The 24,359-nt window shown below is 43.7% G+C and overlaps 1 protein-coding gene across 3 annotated transcripts in view; it reads left to right on the top strand.

Annotated features, from left to right (window-relative positions):
* RAB3GAP2 (RAB3 GTPase activating non-catalytic protein subunit 2) overlaps nucleotides 1-24,359 on the top strand; it is a 96,065-nt gene that overhangs the window by 28,191 nt on the left and 43,515 nt on the right. For all 3 annotated transcript variants that reach the window (XR_007131166.1, XM_047754671.1, XM_047754672.1), the window contains 7 exons: nucleotides 12,589-12,712; nucleotides 13,549-13,630; nucleotides 15,667-15,714; nucleotides 15,791-15,866; nucleotides 16,437-16,538; nucleotides 18,915-19,014; nucleotides 22,265-22,363. Coding sequence is in view for 2 of the 3 variants with exons in the window: in XM_047754671.1 (XP_047610627.1) it covers nucleotides 12,589-12,712; nucleotides 13,549-13,630; nucleotides 15,667-15,714; nucleotides 15,791-15,866; nucleotides 16,437-16,538; nucleotides 18,915-19,014; nucleotides 22,265-22,363 (631 nt within the window). In the remaining variant the exon portion in view is untranslated. The remainder of the gene's footprint in view (nucleotides 1-12,588; nucleotides 12,713-13,548; nucleotides 13,631-15,666; nucleotides 15,715-15,790; nucleotides 15,867-16,436; nucleotides 16,539-18,914; nucleotides 19,015-22,264; nucleotides 22,364-24,359) is intronic.

Here is a 24,359-nt window from a genome sequence, read left to right as displayed (position 1 = left end):
TCAGTTTAGTTACCTCATTCCCACAAGGGGACCAATGGGGTTATTAGTGATAGGATTAAAATCGTACCTCGTTATTAAGAGGATGAAGTGAGATGTGCTTAGAGTAGTACCTGGAACATAGTAAGTGCTCAATAAATGTTAGCCATTCTATCTTTTCTTTTCTTTCTTTCTTTCTTTTTTTTTTTTTTTAGGGCCACGCCTGCAGCATATGAAAGTTCCCAGGCTAGGGGTCTGATTGGAGCTATAGCCACTGGCCTACACCACAGCCACAGCAACTCCAGATCCGAGCCATGTCTGCGGTCTGCACCACAGCTCATGGCAACGCTGGATCCTTAACCCACTGAACAAGGCCAGGGATCGAACCCGTGTCCTCATAGATACTAGTCGGTTCATTAATCACTGAGCCGCAATGGGAACTCCAATGTTAGCCATTTTTATTTTCCCTTTAGAATAAATTCCTAAAAGTGGAATCGGTAAGGTAAAAGGTACACCTATTTCAAAGTTCTGTAGCAAGTTTGGAGTGGTGCTTCCCAGAACCTGCCCCAGGTTGTATCCCAGACAGAGACTGTGAGTGCGGCTTCCTCTGCTCTCTGTTACGTTGGGCCGAGTGTTTGGTTGAGTGGTTGGATGAATCACCCAGAAGATGCTGTGAAAATGGGGTCATCCTATATACACAATTCAAAAATAAATAAAAGAATTAATCCTCCTTGATGTGATCCTTGGAATGTAATTGTAAGAGCTACTGAATTACCGTTAATTTCCTTGAAGCTTGGAAGAAAAATAATTTTAAAAATTGAGATTGAAGTCAGAGGTTGTGGAGACCAATTGTGTTTGTAAAGTTGTTTTTTTTGTTTGTTTGGGGTTTTTTTGGCTTTTTTAGGCCCGCACCTGTGGAAGTTCCCAGGTTAGGGGTCCAATCTGAGCTACAGCTTCCGGCGGACACCACAGCCACGGCAACATCAGATCTGAGCCAAGTCTTCGACTTCATCATAGCTCATGGCAATGCCGGATCCTTAACCAACTGCGCGAGGCCAGGGATTGAACCTGCAACCTATGGTTCTAGTTGAGTTTGCTTCCACTGTGCCACGACGGGAACTTCATGTGTTCATAAAGTTTCTTCCTTGGGTCATCTCTAATCGTATTTGTAATCATATTAGAGCTCTTGCCTTGCCTTGTTTTAATTTTGGAAAGACCTTAAGATTTTTCATTTGAGGATGTTCCCATTGTGGCTCAGTGCTAACACCCTGATTAGTGCCCATGAAAACTCGGGTTGGATCCCTGACCTCTCTCAGTGGGTTAAGGATCCAGTGCTGCCATGAGCTGTGGTGTAGGTTGCAGACACAGCTTGGATCCCATGTTGCTGTGGTGTAGACTTGCAGGTGCAGTTCCTATTTGACCCATAGCCTGGGATCTTCCATATGCTGCGGGTGCAGACCTAAAAAAGCAAAAACAAAACAAAACAAAAAATTTTCATTTGAGAATTTTAATCTCTATCTGGAAACTGGCCAAGACCATTAGTTTTCATGCTGTGTTAGAGAAAGTTCTAGGGCTCTGCAGAGGTGCTAGCTAGTGTCATTTCTGCTTTTATCTATTTCATATATTAAAATATTGTGTAGAATTTTGTTTGGGAATAAAAAGTCCTGCTACCTAAAAAAAAAAAAAAAGTGTGAGAAATATTGCAAATTTCATGTACTAACAGCAGGCAAGAAAAAAACAAAACTTTCAGAACATTGTTAGCTTGCTTTGTGTTTAAAATTGCTGAAGTATTTAACATCTCTTAGTTTAAAAAGTATAGGTTTATTTGCATGATTTAGGTAGTAAACTACTGAGAATTACAGTGAAGATGCTGGTGGCCCCTTATTTATACTGGAATTTTGCTGGTACCACTGTTATATGTACACGTCTATGAAAGTTAGCACAATGACAGTGGTGATAGAAATTGCAAATGATGGACTTATTAAATAATTGAAAGCTTTGAAAAATTACTCTGGACTACTTCATCACCGTTGCTGATACACCAGAAAGCATTTGCTCCTGTTTTGCAGAGTGGCTAATCAGTCGGCCCCTGTGGCACGGGGCTGGATGATTGAACGGTGGGTTAAATAGCTGCAGTTTTACCATCTGCTGCATCGTGAAAGTTCAGATAATCATTTGACAGATCTGTGGGCCTAAAAATCAAAAGAATGAAATTTTAAAAATATATATTTGTTATAGCCCTAGTGTTGAGAAAGCTTTCCTTTTCATAATCTACATTGGTGTGGCGTCAGAATAAGAAAAAATGTTAGCAGTCTCAAAGCAAAGAACAATTTTTGACCTTTTGGCCACTCTCGAATAAAATGACACATTCTCTCTCCCCACCTGAAACAGGGGCTGTGCTCTCTAGCTGATGGATACATTTAATGTTAACTCCAGTAATTGGGTGCCAGGTTGGTTTTGATGGACGAAGCCAAGATGGTCCCTCATGAAGCTGTTTTTTGTTTTTTTAAACATTATGCCTCGCTGGGGAAATCAACTACCTTGTCCAACCATGGTATTATTTTAGGATCAGGATCTTCAAGGGAGCATTGTTCGTGGCTGTGGGCCCCGTTACTGCCTGGGAGGGCTTCGGAAAGGTCTGATCGATAGGCAGACGCCCTCGTGGTACCAGCAGTGATGAGCTTGCATTCTGCCGGCCACCAAACGCCTGCAGAGACATCACGCTGGGCGCTTCTTGGCCTTTGCAGCTCTCTTTTCTCCCTTTTTTAATCGCCAAGGGGCGCTTGTCTTTTAGTCCAAAGCAGAGTAGAGCTTCTTGTCGTCCCTTTGGTTCTCAATGAGCAGCAGCAGAGCAGCGTTAAAGCTGCTGCGGTGTTTTTGATTCTAGGGTCCCTTCCTGCCAGGGCCGGGTCGTGGGGAAGCGGCGCAGAGGCTGAGCGATGCTCTGATCCCCAGGCCTGCGCCGAGATCTCTGTTCCATCTGTGTGATGGGGGAGGTTGCCTTGCTAAGTCTCTGTTTCTCCATCTCAAACGGGGTAGTAATAGAACCTTCTCTGCAGAGCGACGTGGGAATTAAGTGAGATGTGTAAAGCATTGCACACAGGCTCTGACACTTCGTGTTTGGCAGGCGTTGCTCTATACGTCATCCACGTCACCTTGTCATCCCTGTCTCATTGCTTTTGAGTGAGCTGAGCGAACCCAAACCCACATCTGAGGCAGACACTTCTTCTTTTATTTTTCCCCTTATTTTTTTAATTAAAAAAAATTTTTTTTTCTTTTTAGGGCCGCACTCGCGGCATATGGAGGTTTCCAGGCTAGGGGTCGAATTGGAGCTGCAGCTGCCACAGCACAGCAACACGGGATCCAAGCCATGTCTGCAACCTACACAGCAGGTTGCGGGCAACACTGGATCCTTAACCCACTGAGCAAGGCCAGGGATTGAACGCACATCCTCCTGGGTATTAGTCAGGTTCATAATCATCTAAGCCACAACAGGAACTCTGGGTCAGACACTTCTTGATGGGCCTGCTGTCCTCTGCTTAGGATGGTACCAAAGGATTTCTCGATAATGAGAGATTTCAAGTGACTGTGGCCTGATTTCTACCAAGTTGCTTGAACACACAGTAGCAGACGTTATAGGGAGTTCCTGCTGTGGTGCAATGGGATGGGTATCTTCTCTGGAGCACCGGGATGCAGGTTTGATCCCTGGCCACAGCAGCACCAGATCTGAGCCGTGTCTGTGACCTACACCACGGCTCACAGCAACACTAGATCCTTAACCCACTGAGCGAGGCCAGGGATCGAACCTGCGTCCTCGTGGATGTTAGATTTGTTTCTCTTGAGCCACGACAGGAACGCTCCAGTTTTCAGTTTTTTAATTCAAGAGTTTCTGATAAAATTTATACTGCTTGGGGCAAAATAGCTAAACCTATGGAGAAATAACAAATTTTTGCCTCCGTTTTTAGTTTTAAGGATGTTGCTTATTTTACTTGTGTCATTAGAGACTTTTTGTCTTACTGAACCTGACACATTGAATATTGTGTCATCAGAATTACATGTGATCAGGGAGTTCCCATTGTGGCTCAGCAGTAATAAACCTGACTAGTATCCATGAGGTTGCGGGTTTGATCCCCGGCCTCGCTCAGCGGATTAAGGATCCGACATTGCCGAGAGCTGCGGGTGTAGGTTGCAGACACGGCTCAGATTCCTTGTTGATGTGACTTTGGTGAAGGCTGACAGCTGTAGCTCCGATTTGACCCCCAACCTGGGAACCTCCATATGTCATGGGTGTGGCCCTACAAAGACAAAAAAGAAAAAAGAATTCCATGTGATCAGGAACTTGTGGTTCCCACCCGTACCCCAGTGTGGCTGTGGATCAGAAGAGCACACACCATTGCATTTGCGACAAGCTAGCATCCTCCCAAAAGCATGACGAAAGCTTCAGAGCTAGAATGTTATCACACAGCAAATCCTAGTGATACTATGATACCATAACATAACATAATATACCACAGACACGCCGTATTTCATGGCCTTCGCAGGAGTCGCATTTTTTACAAATTGAAGGTTTGTGGAAACCCCACATCCAGCTAGTTGGCCCCGTTTTCCAGCAGCATTTGCTCACTTCTCAGCTCTTTGTCGCATTTGGTAATTCTTGAAACATTTAAACATTCCACCAGCAAAAAGATGATGACTCACTGAAGGCTGAGATGAGGGTGAGCACTTTTTTCTTAATAAAGGATTCTTTAATGACACTGTAGATTGTTTTAGACACAAAGCTGCCACACCCTTAATAGAATCCAGGGTGGTCTGAACGTAACTTTTCTACGCCCTGGGGCATCACAACGTTCACGTGACCCACGTTACCGGGTTACTCGCTTTATTGCGATGGTCTGGAACTGAACCCACAATACCTCTGAGATCTGCTTGTATGAGACATAGAATCCTATGGGTATTTTCTAACCTCTTTTTCGCCTATGGAACTTCTGCTTGTACACATCCAGCTCAGCCACGCAATCTGCTTTGAGTCCTACAGTCACAAGGAGAGATGGAGGCCAGAGAGGACCTGGAAAAGAAAATGGGAAGAACGGCAGAGGATTTGTGGTTCACCCTCTTTCCCCTCCATCATCAGTGGATGGAGCTGGAATGCTGATCCATGCGAAGGTTCTTTTTTCTGGTTCCATGTTACTACAAATGTCCATTTATGCCAGGGCTCAGCAGGTGAGGAATGCAACTCATCCCTCTGGGCAGTGTCTGAATTTGTTTCCACGGAAGTGATACCTATTTGTCCTGCTTTCTTCTTGGTTAGTTTTTATGGGGCAGAATTCCTGTTTGCTCTGAGATTGCTCATAGTCCATTTGCTGGGATGGTGGCAGACAGAGCGTGATCCTAATTTGACACTGAGTACTAGACCCACGTAACGGGTAATACTCTGACCCCTTCTTGTACCTGCCTTGGACTTGTCAGCCCGAACCTTGGAGTGTTCAACTGTAACGTTACTTAAGGAACACATTACTAAAGATACTCTTCCACACGGATACAATACTTAGGGTATTGGCTTTGAATCAGTTGCTCAGAGTCATGCAGTTTCATATACAAGAGAAAATAATAGATTATTCACAAAACTTGTGACTGCAAGCCAGGAGAAATTGGAGAACTGTTATTCCCTCGGTGTTGCGATCAGGACTGTGCTGCGCCTGGAGTAGAAGAGTCAGAGAAAGCACAGGCTTTGCCAGTTAGAAGGCTTCCGGTCTCGTGTGGGAGAAATGCAATCACAGAATAGACAGCAGGGAGTAGTAAGACCTTTCACTGCAGTACGTTCAAAAGAAGGTAAAAGTTGGAGGAGGGCGGGATTGCAGTAGGAGCTGGAACTTGAGATGGAAAGACTGAGAAGATGCTACGAGAGACTCTCTCGTACTAAGCGAAGTCAGAAAGAGGACAAATACCGTGTGGTACCACTTATGTGTGGAATCTAAATTCTGGCGCGGATGAACCTGTCTACAAAACAGAAACAGACCTATGCTCTTGGGACTTGGAGAACAGACTTGTAGTTGCCAGGGCGGGGGGTTGCGGTTGGGGGTTGGGGGGAGGATGGGAGTGGGATGGACTAGGAGTTTGGGCTTAGTAGATGCCAACTGTTACATTTAGAGTGGATGGACAGTGGGGTTCCCGCTGTGGCTCAGGGGGTTAACGATGTGGCTTGTCTCTGTGGTGTTGCCAGTTGGTTCCCTGGCCCAGCTCAGTGGGTTAAAGATCCAGTGTTGCCACAGCTATGGCCTAGGTCTCAGGCGCAGCTTGGATTTGATCTCTGAAAATTTCTGTATGCCACATGTGCAGCTGAAAGGGGTCGGGGGAACAGATCCACAATCCTGCTGTACAGCACAGGGAACTATAGCCGATCTCCTGGGATAGACCCATGATGGAAGATGGTACATATAAAAAAAGTAAATGGGTGTGTAGCAGTGCACAGCAGAAATTGCTCTAGAGCAGAAATTGGCCCAACATTGTAAATCAGCTGTACTTTAATAATTTAAGAAATTTAGAAAAAGAAAAAAGAGGGAAAAGTTTTTCTAAAGGCGAGCTTTAAGAACCACCTCAGGAACAAGCTGGCTCCTGAGTCGAAGCAGGTCCTCGGGCCCTAAGTGGGTTTGTGCACCCACTGCCCTGTGCGCGTGGTAAAGCACCTGAGTAACAGGTTGTTTCCTTATGAGAACAGGCTTTTCAGCGACTCTAGGCCAGAGGCAGATCCCAGGGGAGACAGGTTTCCCCAAGAGCTGTCGCAGGCACCCACTTAGACGAGCAGGGCCCTCGTTTGGGTGCTGACACCAGCTGGGTGGCAGCGAGCATGTCTCTCAACTGCCCCCAAGGCTCTGCTTTCCTTGTTGCGAGATGAGGTTTGACCACTTCGTGATGTCTTCTGTCTTCGAGTTTCTTAAACTCTTTGTCTTTTCAGCAAACACAGACAAACTGATCTTATGTTATTAGTGGCATTATTTTGAAAACAGAGGAGAGAAACACAGAAATAGTGTTCTTTCTTGAAAAGTAACTTCTGCAAACTTTTCAGGAGTTTACTGTATGGACATAATTTGAAAAGTGTGATAGGAGTTCCCGTTGTGGCCCAGTGGTTAACAAATCCGACTAGGAACCATGAGGTTGTGGGTTCTATCCCTGGCCTTGCTCAGTGGGTTGAGGATCCAGCGTTGCCGTGAGCTGTGGTGTAGGTTGTAGGCGCAGCTCAGATCCTGCATTGCTGTGGCTGTGGCGTAGGCCGGTGGCTACAGCTCCAATTTGACCCCTAGCCGGGGAACCTCCATATGCCGCGGGAGCGGCCCTGGAAGTGGCAAAAAGACCAAAAAAAAAAAAAAAGTGTGATAAAAGAACCCCTTTGTATGGGTCCTTGATTATTTTCTAAGACTATTTCTTATAGAACTTGCCAAAATTGGAGCTGTATTTTTCCTTTTCTGGAGCATTGTTCAGAGTTCTTTTTGTTGCAGTGAGATGGAAATTTTAGGGGAAGAGTCAGAGGCCAATCAAAGAATTTTGGACGTCTTCATTTCCTGTCAAACACCGTTCCTGAGTAGTACTCCCGTTGACTTGCCCTGCTTCTAGCCTCCTTGCCGGAGATGAGGCCCTGATCACATGGAAAGTCCTGAACCTCGGAGTTGGTGTAACTGGTCTCAATTACTGACTTGAGGGCAGGGACGCCCGCAGCTTACAGCCCAACCACCTCCAGGGAGCGGAGGGCTGGCACACTGAGATGGTATCCACAGCAGCGGTTGTGGGTCCAGGGAGGATTTAGTTATAACTAACTTTTGCCTTATAACTTTCATCTTAGGGGGATAGTTTTCTCCCAAGTTTATGTGTAGAAGAATGTGCATTAAAAAGAGCAAACTGGGAGTTCTCTCATGGCTTCAGCGGGTTAAGGGTCCAGCATTGTCACTTGAAGGGCTCGGGTCACTACTGTGGCATGGATTCAGTCCCTGGCCTGGGAACTTCCAGATGCCGCAGCCAAGATAATTAATAAATAAATAAATACAGCCAATTGGATAGCACAGTTCCTTAAAAAATGGAACTTTACTAAAACGAGGGATTTTGCCAGGATTACTCTTCTTCCTGTCTCTTGGGAGAGGGTGCAGCTTGCAGAAGAAAGTGGTTCCAAATCTCTTTCATCCCTCAAGTTCCATTGAGAGGGAAGAAGAATCACACGACTCTCTCAGGGGTTTCAGACCTACCTAGAGATTTTTCTTGCAGATGTCCTATAACCCACATTTATTTCTGTGTTAAACATTTTTTTGGTAGTCTCACAGCAAGAAATAATTTATCTTTCCTAGAAATACTACCAGAATATTTTTTTTTATAATTTTTTTTTATTTTCCCACTGTACAGCAAGGGGGTCAGGTTATCCTTACATGTATACATTACAATTACATTTTCCCCCCAGCCTTTCTTCTGTTGCAACATGAGTATCTAGACAAAGTTCTCAATGCTATTCAGCAGGATCTCCTTGTAAATCTATTCTAAGTTGTGTCTGATAAGCCCAAGCTCCCGATCCCTCCCACTCCCTCCCCCTCCCATCAGGCAGCCACAAGTCTCTTCTCCAAGTCCATGATTTTCTTTTCTAAGGAGATGTTCATTTGTGCTGAATATTAGATTCCAGTTATAAGTGATATCATATGGTATTTGTCTTTGCCTTTCTGGCTCATTTCACTCAGTATGAGATTCTCTAGTTCCATCCATGTTGCTGCAAATGGCATTATGTCATTCTTTTTTATGGCTGAGTAGTATTCCATTGTGTATATATACCACACCTTCCGAATCCAATCATCTGTCGATGGACATTTGGGTTGTTTCCATGTCTTGGCTATTGTGAATAGTGCTGCAATGAACATGCGGGTGCACGTGTCTCTTTTAAGTAGAGTTTTGTCCGGCTAGATGCCCAAGAGTGGGATTGCGGGGTCATATGGAAGTTCTATGTATAGATTTCTAAGGTATCTCCAAACTGTTCTCCATAGTGGCTGTACCAGTTTACATTCCCACCAACAGTGCAGGAGGGTTCCCTTTTCTCCACACCCCCTCCAGCACTTGTTATTTGTGGATTTATGAATGATGGCCATTCTGACTGGTGTGAGGTTGATATCTCATGGTAGTTTGGATTTGCATTTCTCTTATAACCAGCGATGTTGAGCATTTTTTCATGTGTTTGTTGGCCATCTGTATATCTTCTTTGGAGAAATGTCTATTCAGGTCTTTGGCCCATTTTTCCATTGATTGATTGGTTTTTCTGCTGTTGGGTTGTATAAGTTGTTTATATATTCTAGAGATTAAGCCCTTGTCGGTTGCATCATTTGAAACTATTTTCTCTCATTCTGTAAGTTGTCTTTTTGTTTTCTTTTTGGTTTCCTTTGCTGTGCAAAAGCTTTTCAGTTTGATGAGGTCCCATGGGTTTATTTTTGCTCTAATTTTGATTGCTTTGGGAGACTGACCTGAGAAAATATTCATGATGTTGATGTCAGAGAGTGTTTCGCCTATGTTTTCTTCTAGGAGTTTGATGGTGTCCTGTCGTATATTTAAGTCTTTCAGCCATTTTGAGTTTATTTTTGTGCATGATGTGAGGGTGTGTTCTAGTTTCATTGCTTTGCATGCAGCTGTCCAGGTTTCCCAGCAATGCTTGCTGAATAGACTTTCTTTTTCCCATTTTATGTTCTTGCCTCCCTTGTCAAAGATTAATTGACCATAGGTGTCAGGGTTTATTTCCGGATTCTCTATTCTGTTCCATTGGTCTGTTTTGATACCAGTACCACACTGTTTTGATGACTGTGGCTTTGTAGTATTTCTTGAAGTCTGGGAGAGTTATGCCTCCACTTGGTTTTTGTTTCTCAGGATTGCTTTGGCAATTCTGGGTCTTTTGTTGCTCCATATAAATGTTTGGATTGTTTGTTCTAGTTCTGTGGAAAATGTCATGGGTAATTTGATAGGGATTGCATTGAATCTGTAGATTGCTTTGGGTAGTATGGCCATTTTTACAATATTGATTTTCCCAATCCAGGAACATGGAATATCTTTCCATTTCTTTACATCTTCTTTGATTTCTTTGATTAAAGTTTTATAGTTCTTGGCATATAGGTCCTTTACCTCCTTGGTCAGGTGTATTCCGAGGTATTTGATTTTGTGAGGTGCAATTTTAAAAGGTATCGTATTTTTGTATTCCTTTTCTAATATTTCATTGCTGGTATACAGAAATGCAACTGACTTCTGAATGTTAATCTTATATCCTGCTACTTTGCTGAATTTATTAATCAGTTCAAGTAGTTTTGGGGTTGAGTCCTCTTCTCCCAGGTTCCCTCTGATGCGGCTTTCCACTTCCCCGCCCCTAGAGTATTGCTCCCTTCCTCTGCTTTGTTTTCTAGTCTCCCTGGCAGTCTCTGCCCTGTCAAATGGTTTCTAGACCTCCCAAGCAGTTTCCGCTCCGCCCCGCCCCGCCCCCCCCCAGCCCGGGGACTAACCTCTGGGGCAGAGGTCTCGGTGCCCAGCCCCCACCCAGGCGTCCCCCGGCCCTTTCCCGGGGACTAACCTCTGGAGCCGAGGATTTGGTGCCCAGCCCCCACCCAGGCGTCTCAATTTTTGGTGACTGTGCCCGTAGTTCAGATGGTCCGTTTGGTTCTTGATCGGCTTTTCCGAACTCCACCTTACTGCTACACTCTTCTCTGCATCTGGAGGTTCCTCCGGTTCGTTTGATCTTTCCCCCGTGTAGGTGACTTTCCAGGGTGCGGGATCCCTTTCTCCTCCGCAGTTCCCTTTCGGGAGCGCCCGTCCCGCTCGGATTCACCTTCTCTCACTCTCCTCCTTTCTCCCGTTCTGCCCCGTGATGTCACGAACTTCTTGCTGTTATTGGAGTTTAGGTTCCTCTGCCAGCGATTGGTTGCTATTCTGTGCGAGTTATTTATTCTGTAGATGCGCTTTTTTTGTTGTGTTTGTGGGAGAGGGCGAGCGTGTCCTCCTGCTCCTCCGCCATCTTGTCCTCTCTCTGGAATATTTTTGATGAGGATGATTTTCTACTTTTAAAATCTTTTAACTTTCATTATGCTAGTAAGACATTCTTATTAAGAGCTTTAAAAAAAAGAGTGATTTTTTTTTTTTTAATGAAAGCAGCCTACATCTCTGCCCTCTCTCTTCCCCTTCTGTATTGATGAATTTAATCCAAAAGCTATCATGTAGGGTGGAGTAAAAAGTAGGAGCCTACATGACATAAAACCTAGAAGCTGTAAGATTGATCATTTAGCTACATACAAGAGAAAAATTCTGCATGAAGGCAATTAAGCTACCACATGAACTGGGAAAAACTATTTGCAACTCTTATGGTCAGAAGGCCGATTTTCCTTGTATGTAAAGAGTGTATAGAAATCAATTAGACAAAGAACAGCAACCCAGCAAGAGATCTTCTGAGGAAAGGAACCCTCTGTTCATAGAAAAGGCTTTTAAGCATGTGAAAAAATGCCTGTTCCTACTCATAAGATGCAGTAGACTGAGCTATGACTTTTTACTTGTTAGTTGCACAGAAATCAGAGGTAAAGCCATCATCTGAAGAGTCCCTAAGGAAGCAAGCACTTTTGAAACCCAAGGGGTCAGATGATAAATTAACATACCTGCAGAGGACGATTTGGGAATATCCAGCAGATTTACTCATTACATGTGCCCTTTGACCCAGCAGTTTCACTTCTGGGAGTTTATCCTACTGGCTTGATCCCACGTTAACGGACACATGTGCAGGTATTCATTGTAGCGTAGTTTGTAGCCACCAAAGAGTGTCCACCACACAAGGGGCCCATCCCCAGGGGGCTGCTTAACTAAATCTTGTGTCTCTGCAGTGGAGTGCTGTGCAGCCATTAAAAAAACAAACTTCACTTGGAATAGAGTCGAAGGGGATATGTGGAGACAGACGTGGAGAAGGAATGTGTGTAGCCTGCTACCACTTGTGCCAAGAAAAGGAGAAAGCGATAGTTCGTATTTGCCTGCATGTGGTGTCTCTGAAAATTCGCCCAGGAACCCCATCATGCTGCTGTGTCTGGAGTGAACCCCTGGGTGGTCCAGGAATATCAGACTCTTCAAAGAAGCCTTTTTAGATTGTTGGATTTTTAACCATGGGCATTTATCTGTAAGGTGAATACATTTCCAGTTGAAAAAAGAAAACACCTTTCAGGTCACATAAAAAGAAAGAAAGGTCAGAATTATCCTACTTGTGAAGTTCCTGCAACCGTAATCATCAGATAATGTTTTCTTTGCTGTCAAGCTGCGGGTAATCTAACTCTCTGTCTCCAGTAGGATTATTTACTGAGTTTCCTAATACCGAATCTTTCCTGGAGTAATCCCTATGGGATATTCTTTTAATGTCTTGCTGTTTGTTTCATTTAAAAATTTTGCCTTACTATTCAGAACTGCAGTTTGCTTGTAGTGAATGTTCTGGGTTTTGGTCATTTTGGACATATTTGGATGAGCGTTGTTGAGACTATAAAAAAAATCAGGAAGGTTTTCCTCTTTTGTCTCCCTTGCTCCTCAAGGCGAACCAGCTGAGTTGAACTAGTCTTGATATGGAAGTAATGGTAGTTTTACTCACAGGAAGAAGACGGAAATTCTTGCAAAACACAAAAAACTTCCTGGCTTCAAGATTGTGTTTTATCCTTATCTCCAACCAATGATCTCATGGTTATAGCTCGGGGGCAAAAAGCTGTATTTCTCGTGCGTAAGTACCCTGCTATTTTCATTTATTTTAATGCATAGAATAGAAAATGGATTGGGTAGAAAGAAAAAAGTGTTACTTCTCTCGTATACATTATATGGTGGCATTTGATAGTTTATTTGGTACGTTATACAACGCTTTTAATTTTCTTTCCTTTTATTTTTCTCTCTTTTTTCCTCTTTGTTTTTCCTGTCCTTTCTGTTTCTTTCCTCTGTTTTTCTTTCTTGGCCACAGATACGTTAGCTATCTCTCTTCAGCCCTTGAGGCAGTCCTGGGAATTGCCCAATTCTTGCAAGGGGCATTCAGAGCTAAAAAGGCCACTGAACCCTTCCTGGTACTAACACGAGTGGAGTGGCTTTCAACTCCAGTTGGAAAACTCACAGTGCTGTGGTTACCTATTTGGGGCATAAGTTTTCAGCTTATACTTTTTGTTGGAGATGAAGATTAAAGGTTAGGTGTGCATGGAATAACCTCACTGATCAAAATAACCATGTATTCAATGGTCTTATAAGCATATTCGCCTCCATAGCATACACCTAATAGACACCTTTTTTTCTGCCAACTGAAGAAAAAAGTAGTTTTATAAAGAAAAAATACAGGATGATACATAACAATAACTTTATTTTATGGATTGAATTGGAGGAAAGACTGGAGAGAGAGTTTTATGAAAAAAACTTATAAAAATTTTTAAAGGTTATCTTGTATTTACCTGTAAAAAGTCCTGTGTCTGTTAACATAGAACTATGACATTCTATACTCATTATTCTAGAGGAAAAGAGAGAAATTTATGAGTTACTGCTTTAGTGTACTAACCTTTTGTTCCCTGGTCTTTTTTGCAGCAAAATGGAAACATAGTGATAAAGGGAAGGAAGAAATGCACTTTGCTGTTGGTTGGAGCGGTTGTTTAAATGTTGAAGAAGGGTAGGTGCCAGTTAATTTTTTTTGTTTCTCTGTGACTTAAATGTATATGTGAAATTGTTTCACTTGCAAGTCAGTTTATTAAGAAGTTTCATCATTTGCAGTGTTCAGTAAGTGTATATTCTTTGTAGCTTTCATGGTTGTAGAGCATGATTCAATTTAGGGCAGTAAATTTTAATTTCATTAATCATGTGATTTATTTTAAAAAAAAGATTTAAAGGAGAGTTTAGAGAGAATCCCATGACATCCTGTCTACATTTTGTCTTTTCCTCTGCACTTCATTACTGATTTTATTCAGCCAGAAAGTCAAGGGCAACCCTTGTCTTCTCTGATTGGCCAGCCTTGGGCTTGTCCTTAAAAGGGATAGCACCCCATTAATTCTTTTTTCTTTTTTTTTTTTTTTTTTTGGCCTTTCTAGGGCCACACCCGCAGCATATGGAGGTTCTCAGGTTAGGGGTCTAATTGGAGCTGTAGCTGCCGGCCTACACCACAGTCACAGCAACTCAAGATCCAAGCCGAGTCTGCAACCTACACCGCACCTCCCGGCAACACCAGATCCTTGACCCACTGAGCGAAGCCAGGGATCGAACCTGCAACCTCATGGTTCCTAGTTGGATTCGTTAACCACTGAGCCATGACAAGAACTCTTCCATTAATTCTTAAACTCAAAAATACCTCCAAAATGCAGGTAGGTAAATACAAGTTTCCTATTGACCTAGAAGGAAATTTACAACCAAATCTCGGAGTGCCCGTTGTGGCTCATCAGGTTACGAGCCTGACAGAGTATCCTTGAGGACCCAGGTTTGACCCCTGGTTTCGCTCAGTAGGTTAAGGATCTGGTGTTGCCACAAGCTCTGGTATAGGTCACAGATGTGGTTCGTGTTGTGGCGGCTGTGGTGCAGGCCGGCAGCTGTAGCGCCAATTCTCACCCGTAGCCTGGGAACTTCCATGTGCTACAGGTGAAGCCCTAAAATGAAACAAACAAATGAACAAAAAAGATAATTGCACAAAACCCAGCTCTCTAGCATGGTTCTCTGATGGAGCTGCTACTCTGAAACCTGCAGCTAAAAACTATTTTCAATTTAATTTTTATGACCCAAGGCTGTCTGATTGGAGTAAGATTCTTCAGGCTTTGGATTCAAATAGAAGACCGTAGGCCAGGCCTGGCCTTCTGTAGATGAAATGTTTTCTACTCTTTCCAAAAGAAACGGTATTTCTCCTTGAGTCATTTAGTCTCAGCATTTTGAAGACATTTGATTTCTGTTAGAAATGCAAAAGCAAACCTAATGGTTCAATTATTTCAGAGATGACAAGCAAACAAAAACTATTTTTTTTTTTTCTTATTGGCGATCATGTAGTTTGATGTTTGGGGAAGAGTGTTTCTAGTTGGCTGAATAAGCTGGTGATTGTCCTGAGCTCTGACAGGTTAAATGAAAGTCAGTTCAGTAGGCAGAGTAATTTTAATTTTGAGGCTTGTTTCTGAACTGGAGACACGTATTCCAGGTCTTCATGTCAGAAAAAAAAAAAAAAGTCTTACAGGGATCATCCAGCCTAGCAGGTGCTTAGCAATAGGTTATTTCTGCAAAATATAAAAGAAGTTGCCGGTTGAAACACAGTAAGTCTCTCGACTAACATACTAGCCGAAATGCAGTTCGCCTGTAATGAGACAGCCAGCTCCTCGCACCCTCTGCCCAAGTTCTGGGCTGATTCGGGGGGTGGCGGGGGTGGGGGGGGGAGCTGTACGAAGCGACTGCCTAGTGACCATTGGATGTTTTCTGTTTGATATTTAATCAGTTCTGTACAGTAAAGGTTGACTTTCTTTTGTGCTTTTCATGACAAAACAGAATGAAAAATCCTATTTATGCGAATGGATTTTATGACCCTTGTTTATGGTGGAGGTTTACTGTTTTTTTTTTTTTTTCCCACTTCGTGTGGATAAAACTGGTCCCCAGACTACCCTTTAACATCCAGTTGTAGAAAATGAAACTCATTAGGTAAGCATATGATTTTGTGTGCTTTTTGTTGTTTTTTTTTTTTAGGGAATGTGTAACCAGTGCGCTCTGCATCCCACTTGCAAGCCAGAAGAGGTAAGGATGAATGAGTCATTTGTTTCCTCGGCTCCGATTTATGAGCCATTAAGATCTTCACTTTTGTTTGTACCAGGAGTTCCACTGGACGCCCAGACTGGACCTGCATTGTGGTGGGCTTTTCTTCAGGTTACCTGCGCTTCTACACGCAGGTGAGTTGAGTGCGATGCCGTTCAAAACACCTGCTAGAGTTCCCGTCATGGCTTAGCAGAAACCAATCTGACCAGTGTCCATGAGGATGCAGGTTCGATCCTTGGCCTCATTCAGTGGGTTAAGGATCCGGCGTTGCTGTGAGCTATGGTGTAAGTGGCAAATGCGGTTTGGATCCCATGTGGCTGTGGCTATGGTGTAGACCAGCAGCTGTAGCTCCGTTTTCAACCCCTAGCCTGGGAACCTCCATATGATGCAGGTGTGGCTCTAAAAAAAGAAACGAAAAAAGAAAAGCCACCAGCTGACTGGAGCACCTAGGGACGCAGCATACTCACCTGTGACTCAATATCTGCCGCTTGGGAATGTCTATCTGATACTTTATGGGCTGGAGGCTGGAACGGGGGGCGGGGGAGGCGGTAGTAGAAAGTTCTGGGAGAAGCTGCTTAGAAGCTGCATTTTCTGAAAAGCACCTACCTGGCGTCTATGGAGGGCTTACTGGGGGAACGAGGCTCTCCGCCTGGCCGTGTGTTGGTAAGAGAACAAGCAGGGCCGGTCTCTCTGCTCTCTTCTAGAACGGCGTGCTCTTGCTGGCACAGCTCCTGAATGAAGACCTAGTGCTGCAGCTCAAGTGCAGGACCTATGAAATCCCACGACATCCCGGTGTGACAGAGCAGGTAGCTGAGAGATTGTGTCCAGAATCACAGTGGCTTTTTTTGCATTAGTTTCTTTCCTCTTTCACTGAGTGGAAACATTAAGGTATCTTCTCCTTGTGGAAGCATTAGCTGTGCTGTCATATTCCAGAAATGTAAGCTCGACGGCGCAGCGGAAATGAACCCGACTAGTGTCCCTGAGGACTCAGGCTTGATCCCTGGCCTCACTCAGTGGGTCAAGGATCCGGCGTTGCTGTGGCTGTGGTGTAGGTCGGCAGCTGCAGCTCTGATTCGACTCCTAGCCTGGGCGGTCCATGTGCTGTGGGTGCAGCCCTAAAAAGACAAAAAGAAAAGAAAAGAAATGTAGGCTATTTTTACCTGAGTAGAGGCTATCAGTCTTGCTTTTACTTATTTAATGAGCTAATAATGTATGCTTTGCTCTACAATGAAATAAAACGCTGAAGTCAGAAGCCAAAATTTTTTCTCATTTTTAGCATTTAATAGTGACTTAAGGTAAAAAATGATATTATGTAACTTTACATCTTTTTTACTTAGACTTGGCCTCAAAATTATATATAGAATAAAAGAAAAAAGTTCTGGCTGTGTTATTCATAGCCCTGCTATAGTGCGCTAACTTGTTTCTCAGAAAAGAGGTTATTATGTGTTTACTTAGAGTGGAAAATATTTTACATTCACTGAAGATTTTGATGGAGAAAATTATGCTGTTGAGAGTCTAAGGCTCTCCAAAGACTCTCCCCAGTTTTCATATCTTCCTAGCTGCTGTGTGAGATTTTGATTGTCTCACAGTCAAAAAGTAATTGTGGAGCCACTTAAACTAATATGGTCTTGTTGATATATCTTGTTTGCTATATTGTCAAAACTTTAATATGCCTTCCTTCTCTGTACTACCCTGTTCCCAAGGATTTGAAGTAAATATATATATATATATATATACACACACACATACACACATATGTATACATACTGTGTGCCTGTGTGGACTTAAATTGTATGATAGATGGACTGGAGCTATTGAAGAAACTTAATGAGTAAAAGAAACTAGCTTAATGCCTGTTATGCTTATGAATGAGTTCATCAGTAATGTGAAACACTACCTTATAATTTGCAATTTATATGGAAGAATAAACAGCAGATCTGAAGAAGAGGAAGCTCCATTAGGACTTAAGACAATAAAGGAAAATTTCATTAAGGAGGTGAAATTTTAATTACGCCTTGAAAATGGATATAGAACTGAATTAGTTAATGAGAAAAGTGAAGGTATTTTAGGTAATCAGGAAAAAAAATGAAAGAAGATTCAAATATCTATGTATGAGATAGCAAAGGAACCTGTGTTAGAAAGTGGTTAGAACTAGGTCGATGGGAAACGGTTGAATAAGCAGAGTGGCCAGGTTTTTTATAAATCAGTACAAATCAGAATGGATTGAGGAGATTTAAAGCTACTAAAGGTTGACTAGGAAGGAGTGATGCAGTCCGAGGGATCTCGAAGGACTCATTCGGCAGGAGGCGTTGGAGTTGTGAGAGCCTGGCCCCGGGGATCTGGTGGCCTGCTTTTTTAAGTTACAGCTGGAGTAGCTGTACAGTGCTGGGCGCCAGGGCCGGAAGGAGAAAGGACCAGGACAAAATCAAAGCGATTCGGCTCCTAGATCTCCACCCTGAGGCAAGCCATGGACAGAGGTGGAGGAGGGCAGGGCCTCGGCAATAAACGACGGTTATTAAATTGGCTTTTGGGCATGTTGAGTTTGCGGTGATGGTAGGGAATAAAATGAAAATACCATTATGCCTCTAGAGATGCAGAACTGCCATCTAGGCACAAAGACTACACTGGAGACGACGGTTGAAGCCATAGACGATGAGTGCGCGCTTCCAAGTAAAGGGGATAGGATAGTAGGGCGCCGTATAGCACAGGACGGTAAAAATGGTTCGCTTACTTACACCTGCAGTGGAGGAATGCAGTCAGCGTATTGCTTAATCATAAAACCAGTGAAGAATGTGTGGTACAGGCTCGTATACAAAATATACGGTTACATTGGACAGTTTATGTTGGAATATGCCTGGGATTTCAGGCGAGTTTCTTTTTTTCTTCTTTTACTTTGTTGTTTGTATCCATATAGTAACTATATTTTCATTTTATGAAACTTGTACATTTTTTTTTTTTTGGTTACTCTGTCTGTACAAAAGCGTATATTTGAGAAGAATTTAAGTCCTTGGCCAGAGGCATTCAGAATTGTCTGTGTTTACTCTTCTTCTGCCTGAGAGTGTTTTGTGTGTTTGGGTATTTGACAGTTTATAGTATATTCTTATTTTACTTCAGCTGTAGTAGAAAAATAGATATGCTTGTTTGGCCATGATGAAAATTTATTATTCTCATTCCTTTAACAGAATGAAGAGTTGAGTATCTTATATCCAGCTGCCATTGTGACTATTGACGGATTTAGCCTTTTTCAGTCTCTTCGAGCCTGTCGAAATCAGGTAGCAAAAGGTAATTCTTGGCAAGAAAGAGAACACTTCTGGTGATGTTTGTCCTATTTCATCTACTTAGAGACTGAAATATGTCTTAAATTACAAACGCTTTGTGAACTGCATTTTAGGGAAAGCGCTGCTCCTGTAGAAATGGGAGGGCAGTGCTGAGTCCACAGCCGTGTCTGAGACAAAGACGAGGACTAAACATCAGCACCCTTTACATGTGGCCGGTCGAGCAGCAGGCTTTGTTCACTGACTCGGCAATATGTCTTGGCCGGTCAAGAGCAAGTGTCAACGTTGGGCTGGAGGATGTCGTTGCAACCCAGCCGAGGACCCCGGCTTCTGCGTGGTTGGGCGGCCGTTTTGGCCAGTGTGCAGGGATCTCTGCGTGCACACTGCTCCTGTTCTCAGTGAGGGTGAAGGTGGCACACAGTGTGCAGAGGGCGTTTTCCCCACAGGAGGCAGGACCCTGGCGAGTGGACGTGAGCTGCTTTCACTAACCTGAAGCACCCTGAACAGAGAAAAGCTAGAGACCCAAACATACTGCCTGTATTAGCAACTGCATGTCTAGACTTTAGTGTGAAAAGTGCACAAGTCATTAAGAATTCTCAATTTTCACCACCCGTGTTTTGCACTCTGATGCTATTATGTCTTTAGAAGAGGGTCTTGTATTTCATCACATTCAAGATGTCGTTATTTTAAGATGCACGGCTATTTTCTGTACCATTAAGAGGCAAAAATGCTGCCAATGAGCGACACACCATTGATTTAATGATTCCAATTTTATTTTTATTTATTTAATTTATTTATTTTGCCTTTTTGTCTTTTTAGGGCCGAACCCGAGGCATATGGAGGTTCCCAGGCGAGGGGTCTCATCGGAGCTCTAGCTGCTGACTTAGGCCAGAGCCACAGCAACACCAGATCCGAGCTGTGTTGTCGACCTACACCACGGCTCATGGCGATGCCGGATCCTTAAGCCACTGAGCGAGGCCAGGGATCAAATCTGCAACGTCGTGGTTCCTAGTCAGGCTCGTTTCCGCTGCGCCATGATGGGAACTCGGATTCCAGTTTTAGAGATGTTAAAATACGGGACCATGGAGTTGTCTCTGTGGCTCATTGGGCTAAGAATCCAACTGAAGCTGCTCAGGTCACTGCAGAGGTCCAAGTTCAATCCCCAGCCCAGTGCAGTGGGTTAAAGGATCCAGTGTTGCCACAGCTGAGGTGTAGGTCACCACCGTGGCTCAGATTCAACCCCTGGCCTGGGACCTTCCATTTATGCTACAGGCGTGCCCATAAAATACGTATATAAACAAAAAGCCTTAAAATCGGTGAAAATCCCAGTGTTGGTGGTGACTACCCCCATTTTCTTCTGGGTTTGGGTAAAGGAGCCTTAATGGTCCTAAAACAAGCGAACAAAGTTTAACTCTTACGTGATGTAGACAGCTCTCTGAAAATAGAGTTAAACTCATGTTATCCACTTCATAAAGATTGTTCATAAATCCAGAACTAAACTGTAAGACAGAAAGGAAAGGGGAAGAATGCAGCATGTGACATTTGCAGGAGAAAATTTTCACTTTTTAGCAGGTCGATGTGATCAGTACAGCTCTGAAGTCTTGGTTCTCTGCTTCTTTAATACTGCATGCTTTTCTATAAAGTCAGAATTTGAATTTTTATCCCTAGATTCATAGTCTTTTACATTGTATAAAGTTAGCCTGCCATAAGCTTCAGTATCTTTGTTTTCTTGGGGACGTTTAAAATAGTCACCATTGGCGTTCCTGTTGTGGCTCAGTGGGTTAAGGACCCAGTGTTGTCTCAGTGAGGACGTGTGTTCTTTCCCTGGCCTGGCCCAGTGGGTTGAGGATCCCGTGTTGCTGTAAGAGGTGGCATAGGTTGCAGATGCAGCTTGGATCCAGTGTTGCCGTGGCTGTGGCATAGGTCTCAGCCGAAGCTCTGATTCAACCCCTAGCCCAGGAACTTCCATGTGTCACAGGCAAACTGTAAAAACAAAAAAGACAAAAAAAAAAGAAGGAAAAATGTGAATTGGTATAACCGTTATGGAAAATAGTATGACGTGTCCTCAAAAGAAAAAAAAAGTCACCATTAATCTGTATGCCCAAAGAGACTGGCCATTTTCTGTAGGTAACCATTCTGTCAATAAAATAAACTAGCGCTGGATGATTATGTTGTAATTGGTGTCATCAGACATTTCACTTTTCCTGTTTTTGAATTTCTGTTTCTTTTGCCATGTACAAAGCCATTTTCTCTCTTAGGAAGTAAATAAATAAGCCCTCTTATTATAAGTTGCTCTGAAAATAATTCTGATCCCTTGGCTGCAAATTGTTACGACTTATTTCACATTATAGGAAAACACTCTCTTCTTAGCCTTACTTTAACATTTGAAGTACTTAGAGGATTGTATTTTTCTGGCTATTCCAGCTTCCAGAATAAACAGCCAGAGTCCAGTTGTATTCTAATATTAGCTTGAAGATGTGCTGATACATGGGACCTTTATATGAACCTGTGGCAGGAGGTATAGCTGCTGCCTTTCTTTTCATTAGTTGCCCACTGAGTGCAAATGCCGAGGTTGATGAGCAGCATTTTGACCATTTTTTTGGGCAGTGCTGTCGCTGTTAGCACGTCTTTCTTTCGAGCCTGGCCTTGGTCGCCTGCATTAGAGACCTTGTTCTCTGTGTTCTGCCAGGAACCACCAGGTTTTTAGTTTTTCGCTAAGGCACTGGTTGCTGTTCCCAGGATTTATCCACTGTCTTTCTCAAGGGGGAGAGATTGCTTACCTAGCTTCAATTGAAGTTTGAATTCACCTTGGTGTGTTTGTTTGTTTGTTCGTTTGCCAAACCCTTTCCGTGCGGAAGTTCCCGGGCAGGGGATCAAAGTTGCACCACAAGCAGCCACCTGAGCCACAGCAGTTATAGCACCGAATCCTTAAGCATGAGGCCACCAGGGAACTCTGAATTCACCTTGATTTTTAATAGTCTAGAATTTTTAATAGTCTTGTCTAAATTCTTTGAGGGTTCCAAAATCTTTTGTGATAGCCAGCTTAGTCTTTTAATGGCTGCATTTTATGTGCATTGTCTCGGTAGTCAGTTGATTGAGTCAAGTCTTACTTTATGCGTAGTTACATTACTTGGCCTCATTATTTTTAGTTGCAATTTTAGACTAATCAAGTACATTTTTGATGATTTTGGGGGGGATAAAACTTCATTTTCTCCATTATGATTAAGTTTGGATTGTCTCATTTTTATTTTTCACAGCTGCAGCCTCAGGAAATGAGAACATACAGCCACCACCGTTAGCTTATAAGAAATGGGGTCTCCAAGATATTGACACAATTATTGATCATGCTAGTATTGGTAAGCATTACCAGTTCCAGTTGTTTTGGAATTTACTTCTTATACTTTTCTATTTATTTATTTATTTATTTTTGATTCTTAAGGCCACACCCATGGCAGATGAAAGTTCCCAGGCTAGGAGTCAAATCGGAGCTACAGCTGCTGGCCTTTGCCAGAGCCACAGAAACGGGGATCTGAGTCACATCTGCAACCTACACCACAGCTCATGGCAATGCCGGATCCTTAACCCACTGATCGAACCCGCATCCTCATGGACACTAGTCGGATTCGTATCTACTGAGCCGCAAGGGGAATACCTTACTTCTTATACTTTTTGATCGACGTGTCTCATTTATTAGAAGTGTGGATTTATTTATTCTAATGGGAAAAGAAAATGCCTTGCCCTGCGTGAGACATTTGGAAGGTGGTTCAGACTTAGAGATTATCATCAGTTGACATCTTTGAGAAAACGGTCGCAGTTGCAATAATCACGCCCTGGCAGCAGTACTGTACAGTTTTCAGTCACTTAGTATTTGACTTAATTTTTGTGCAGATGAATAAATTCTTGTAATTGCCAGGTAGATCACTTAAAAAGGTAACCTTTAGACCAGCGGAGTAGAGATAAAAGCAGATTTCTTCTTGCGGGCAGTCCTGGAAGTCTTACTGTGGGAGGTATCAGGAAATCAGAGATGCAAAGATGTGGTCTCTGCTGAGGAAGTGCGAGCCTAGTTGGGAGAAACCTGAAAACAGTTGCACTTCCTCAGCATAGCAGTGAATATGGGAGACAAATGGACAGCTGATGTGGGAGCAGAGCCCCAGCACCGAGGGAGTCAGGAAGGAGAAGGTTGACCTCAGCCCGAGGTCGAAAGAATGAGTAGTACTTGACCCAGGGAACAAGTGAGGAGGAGACACTAGCTAACCGGTCCCAGGCACGGAGGTGGCAGTGCCTTGTGTGCTGGAGAAACACTGAGAGCCAGCCGGCCAGTCTGAAGTAGGAGTGAGATTCTGAAGGGCTGGTCAGCTGTGCGCCCAGGGATGTCTGTCTGTCTCCCAGCTCGCTGAGTCCTTGAAGACTTCTGAGCCAGAGAATGGGGTTAGCACATAGCCTGTTGGAAAATCACTGCAGTGAAGGTTTAGGAGTTGCCCTGTGAGTTCAAGACCGGAAACTAGGTGCAGCAGCGACCCTGTCATCATCTTGGTAAGAAGTGATGGGCTTCCGGGCCAGAGAAGGAGAGGTTGCTCATTTAAAGTATTACGCGTATTTTTTTCTGTTTAATAGTATAGTACATGCTTGTTAAAGTTTTCAGAGAGTCCATAAACATACAAAGAGAAAAGGAAAAAAGTATCCCTCCCTCCTACCATGTAGAGAAACCTGGCAGTGGCCTTGTGGTGAGCATCCTCATGGGCGTGTTTGTGTGAGTGCACGTGTGGTAACGTGTATGGTTGTGCAGAGACATGTCTTCACCAACGGACGCTGTCTTGCCGGCGCTGTGTGGCCCTTTTCTAATCCACCTCTTATGAAGAGGCTTTCACAACAGTTTTGCTGAATCTACATTTTGTCAGGTCCTAATAGAGGACAGATGGCCTCCTTGAAATAGGCAGTTGAACGTGGTTTTGTTTGCGGAGAAACTGTTTACATGGATGTGGCACGAGAACCACCAGGATGAACCGCAGTCTCGGCAGCCCAGCTCTTGGCCACTCCTGGAGCCAGCTCCTCTCCCCGCAGATGAGTGGTAGAAGCAGCGCCTCAAGAGCAGGATGGCTTTTGGCCCGTGGTCACAGGGACACAGAAGCCCTGACTTCATTGTCCTTTCTGTCCTCCATCCTGGCGGGGTTCCCTTTGTCTGAACCCATCTGGAAGTCTGGATCTGTGATAGACGCACGGGCCCCTGGGGGCCAGCAGGAGAGCAGGAAGCGTGTGGGTCTTGAGGGCGAGTGGAAGGTCCCGGACTCACAGATCTCTTTGTTCACTGTCGCATTTCCTTTGGGGAGGGGTCGGGAGCCCACACCCGTGGCA

This window comes from Phacochoerus africanus, chromosome 12 (assembly GCF_016906955.1).
Source record: "Phacochoerus africanus isolate WHEZ1 chromosome 12, ROS_Pafr_v1, whole genome shotgun sequence".
In the NCBI taxonomy this organism is placed as follows: Eukaryota; Metazoa; Chordata; class Mammalia; order Artiodactyla; family Suidae; genus Phacochoerus; species Phacochoerus africanus.
The sequence above is the reverse complement of the archived record's forward strand: the minus strand, read 5'-3'. Positions and strand labels throughout refer to the sequence as shown.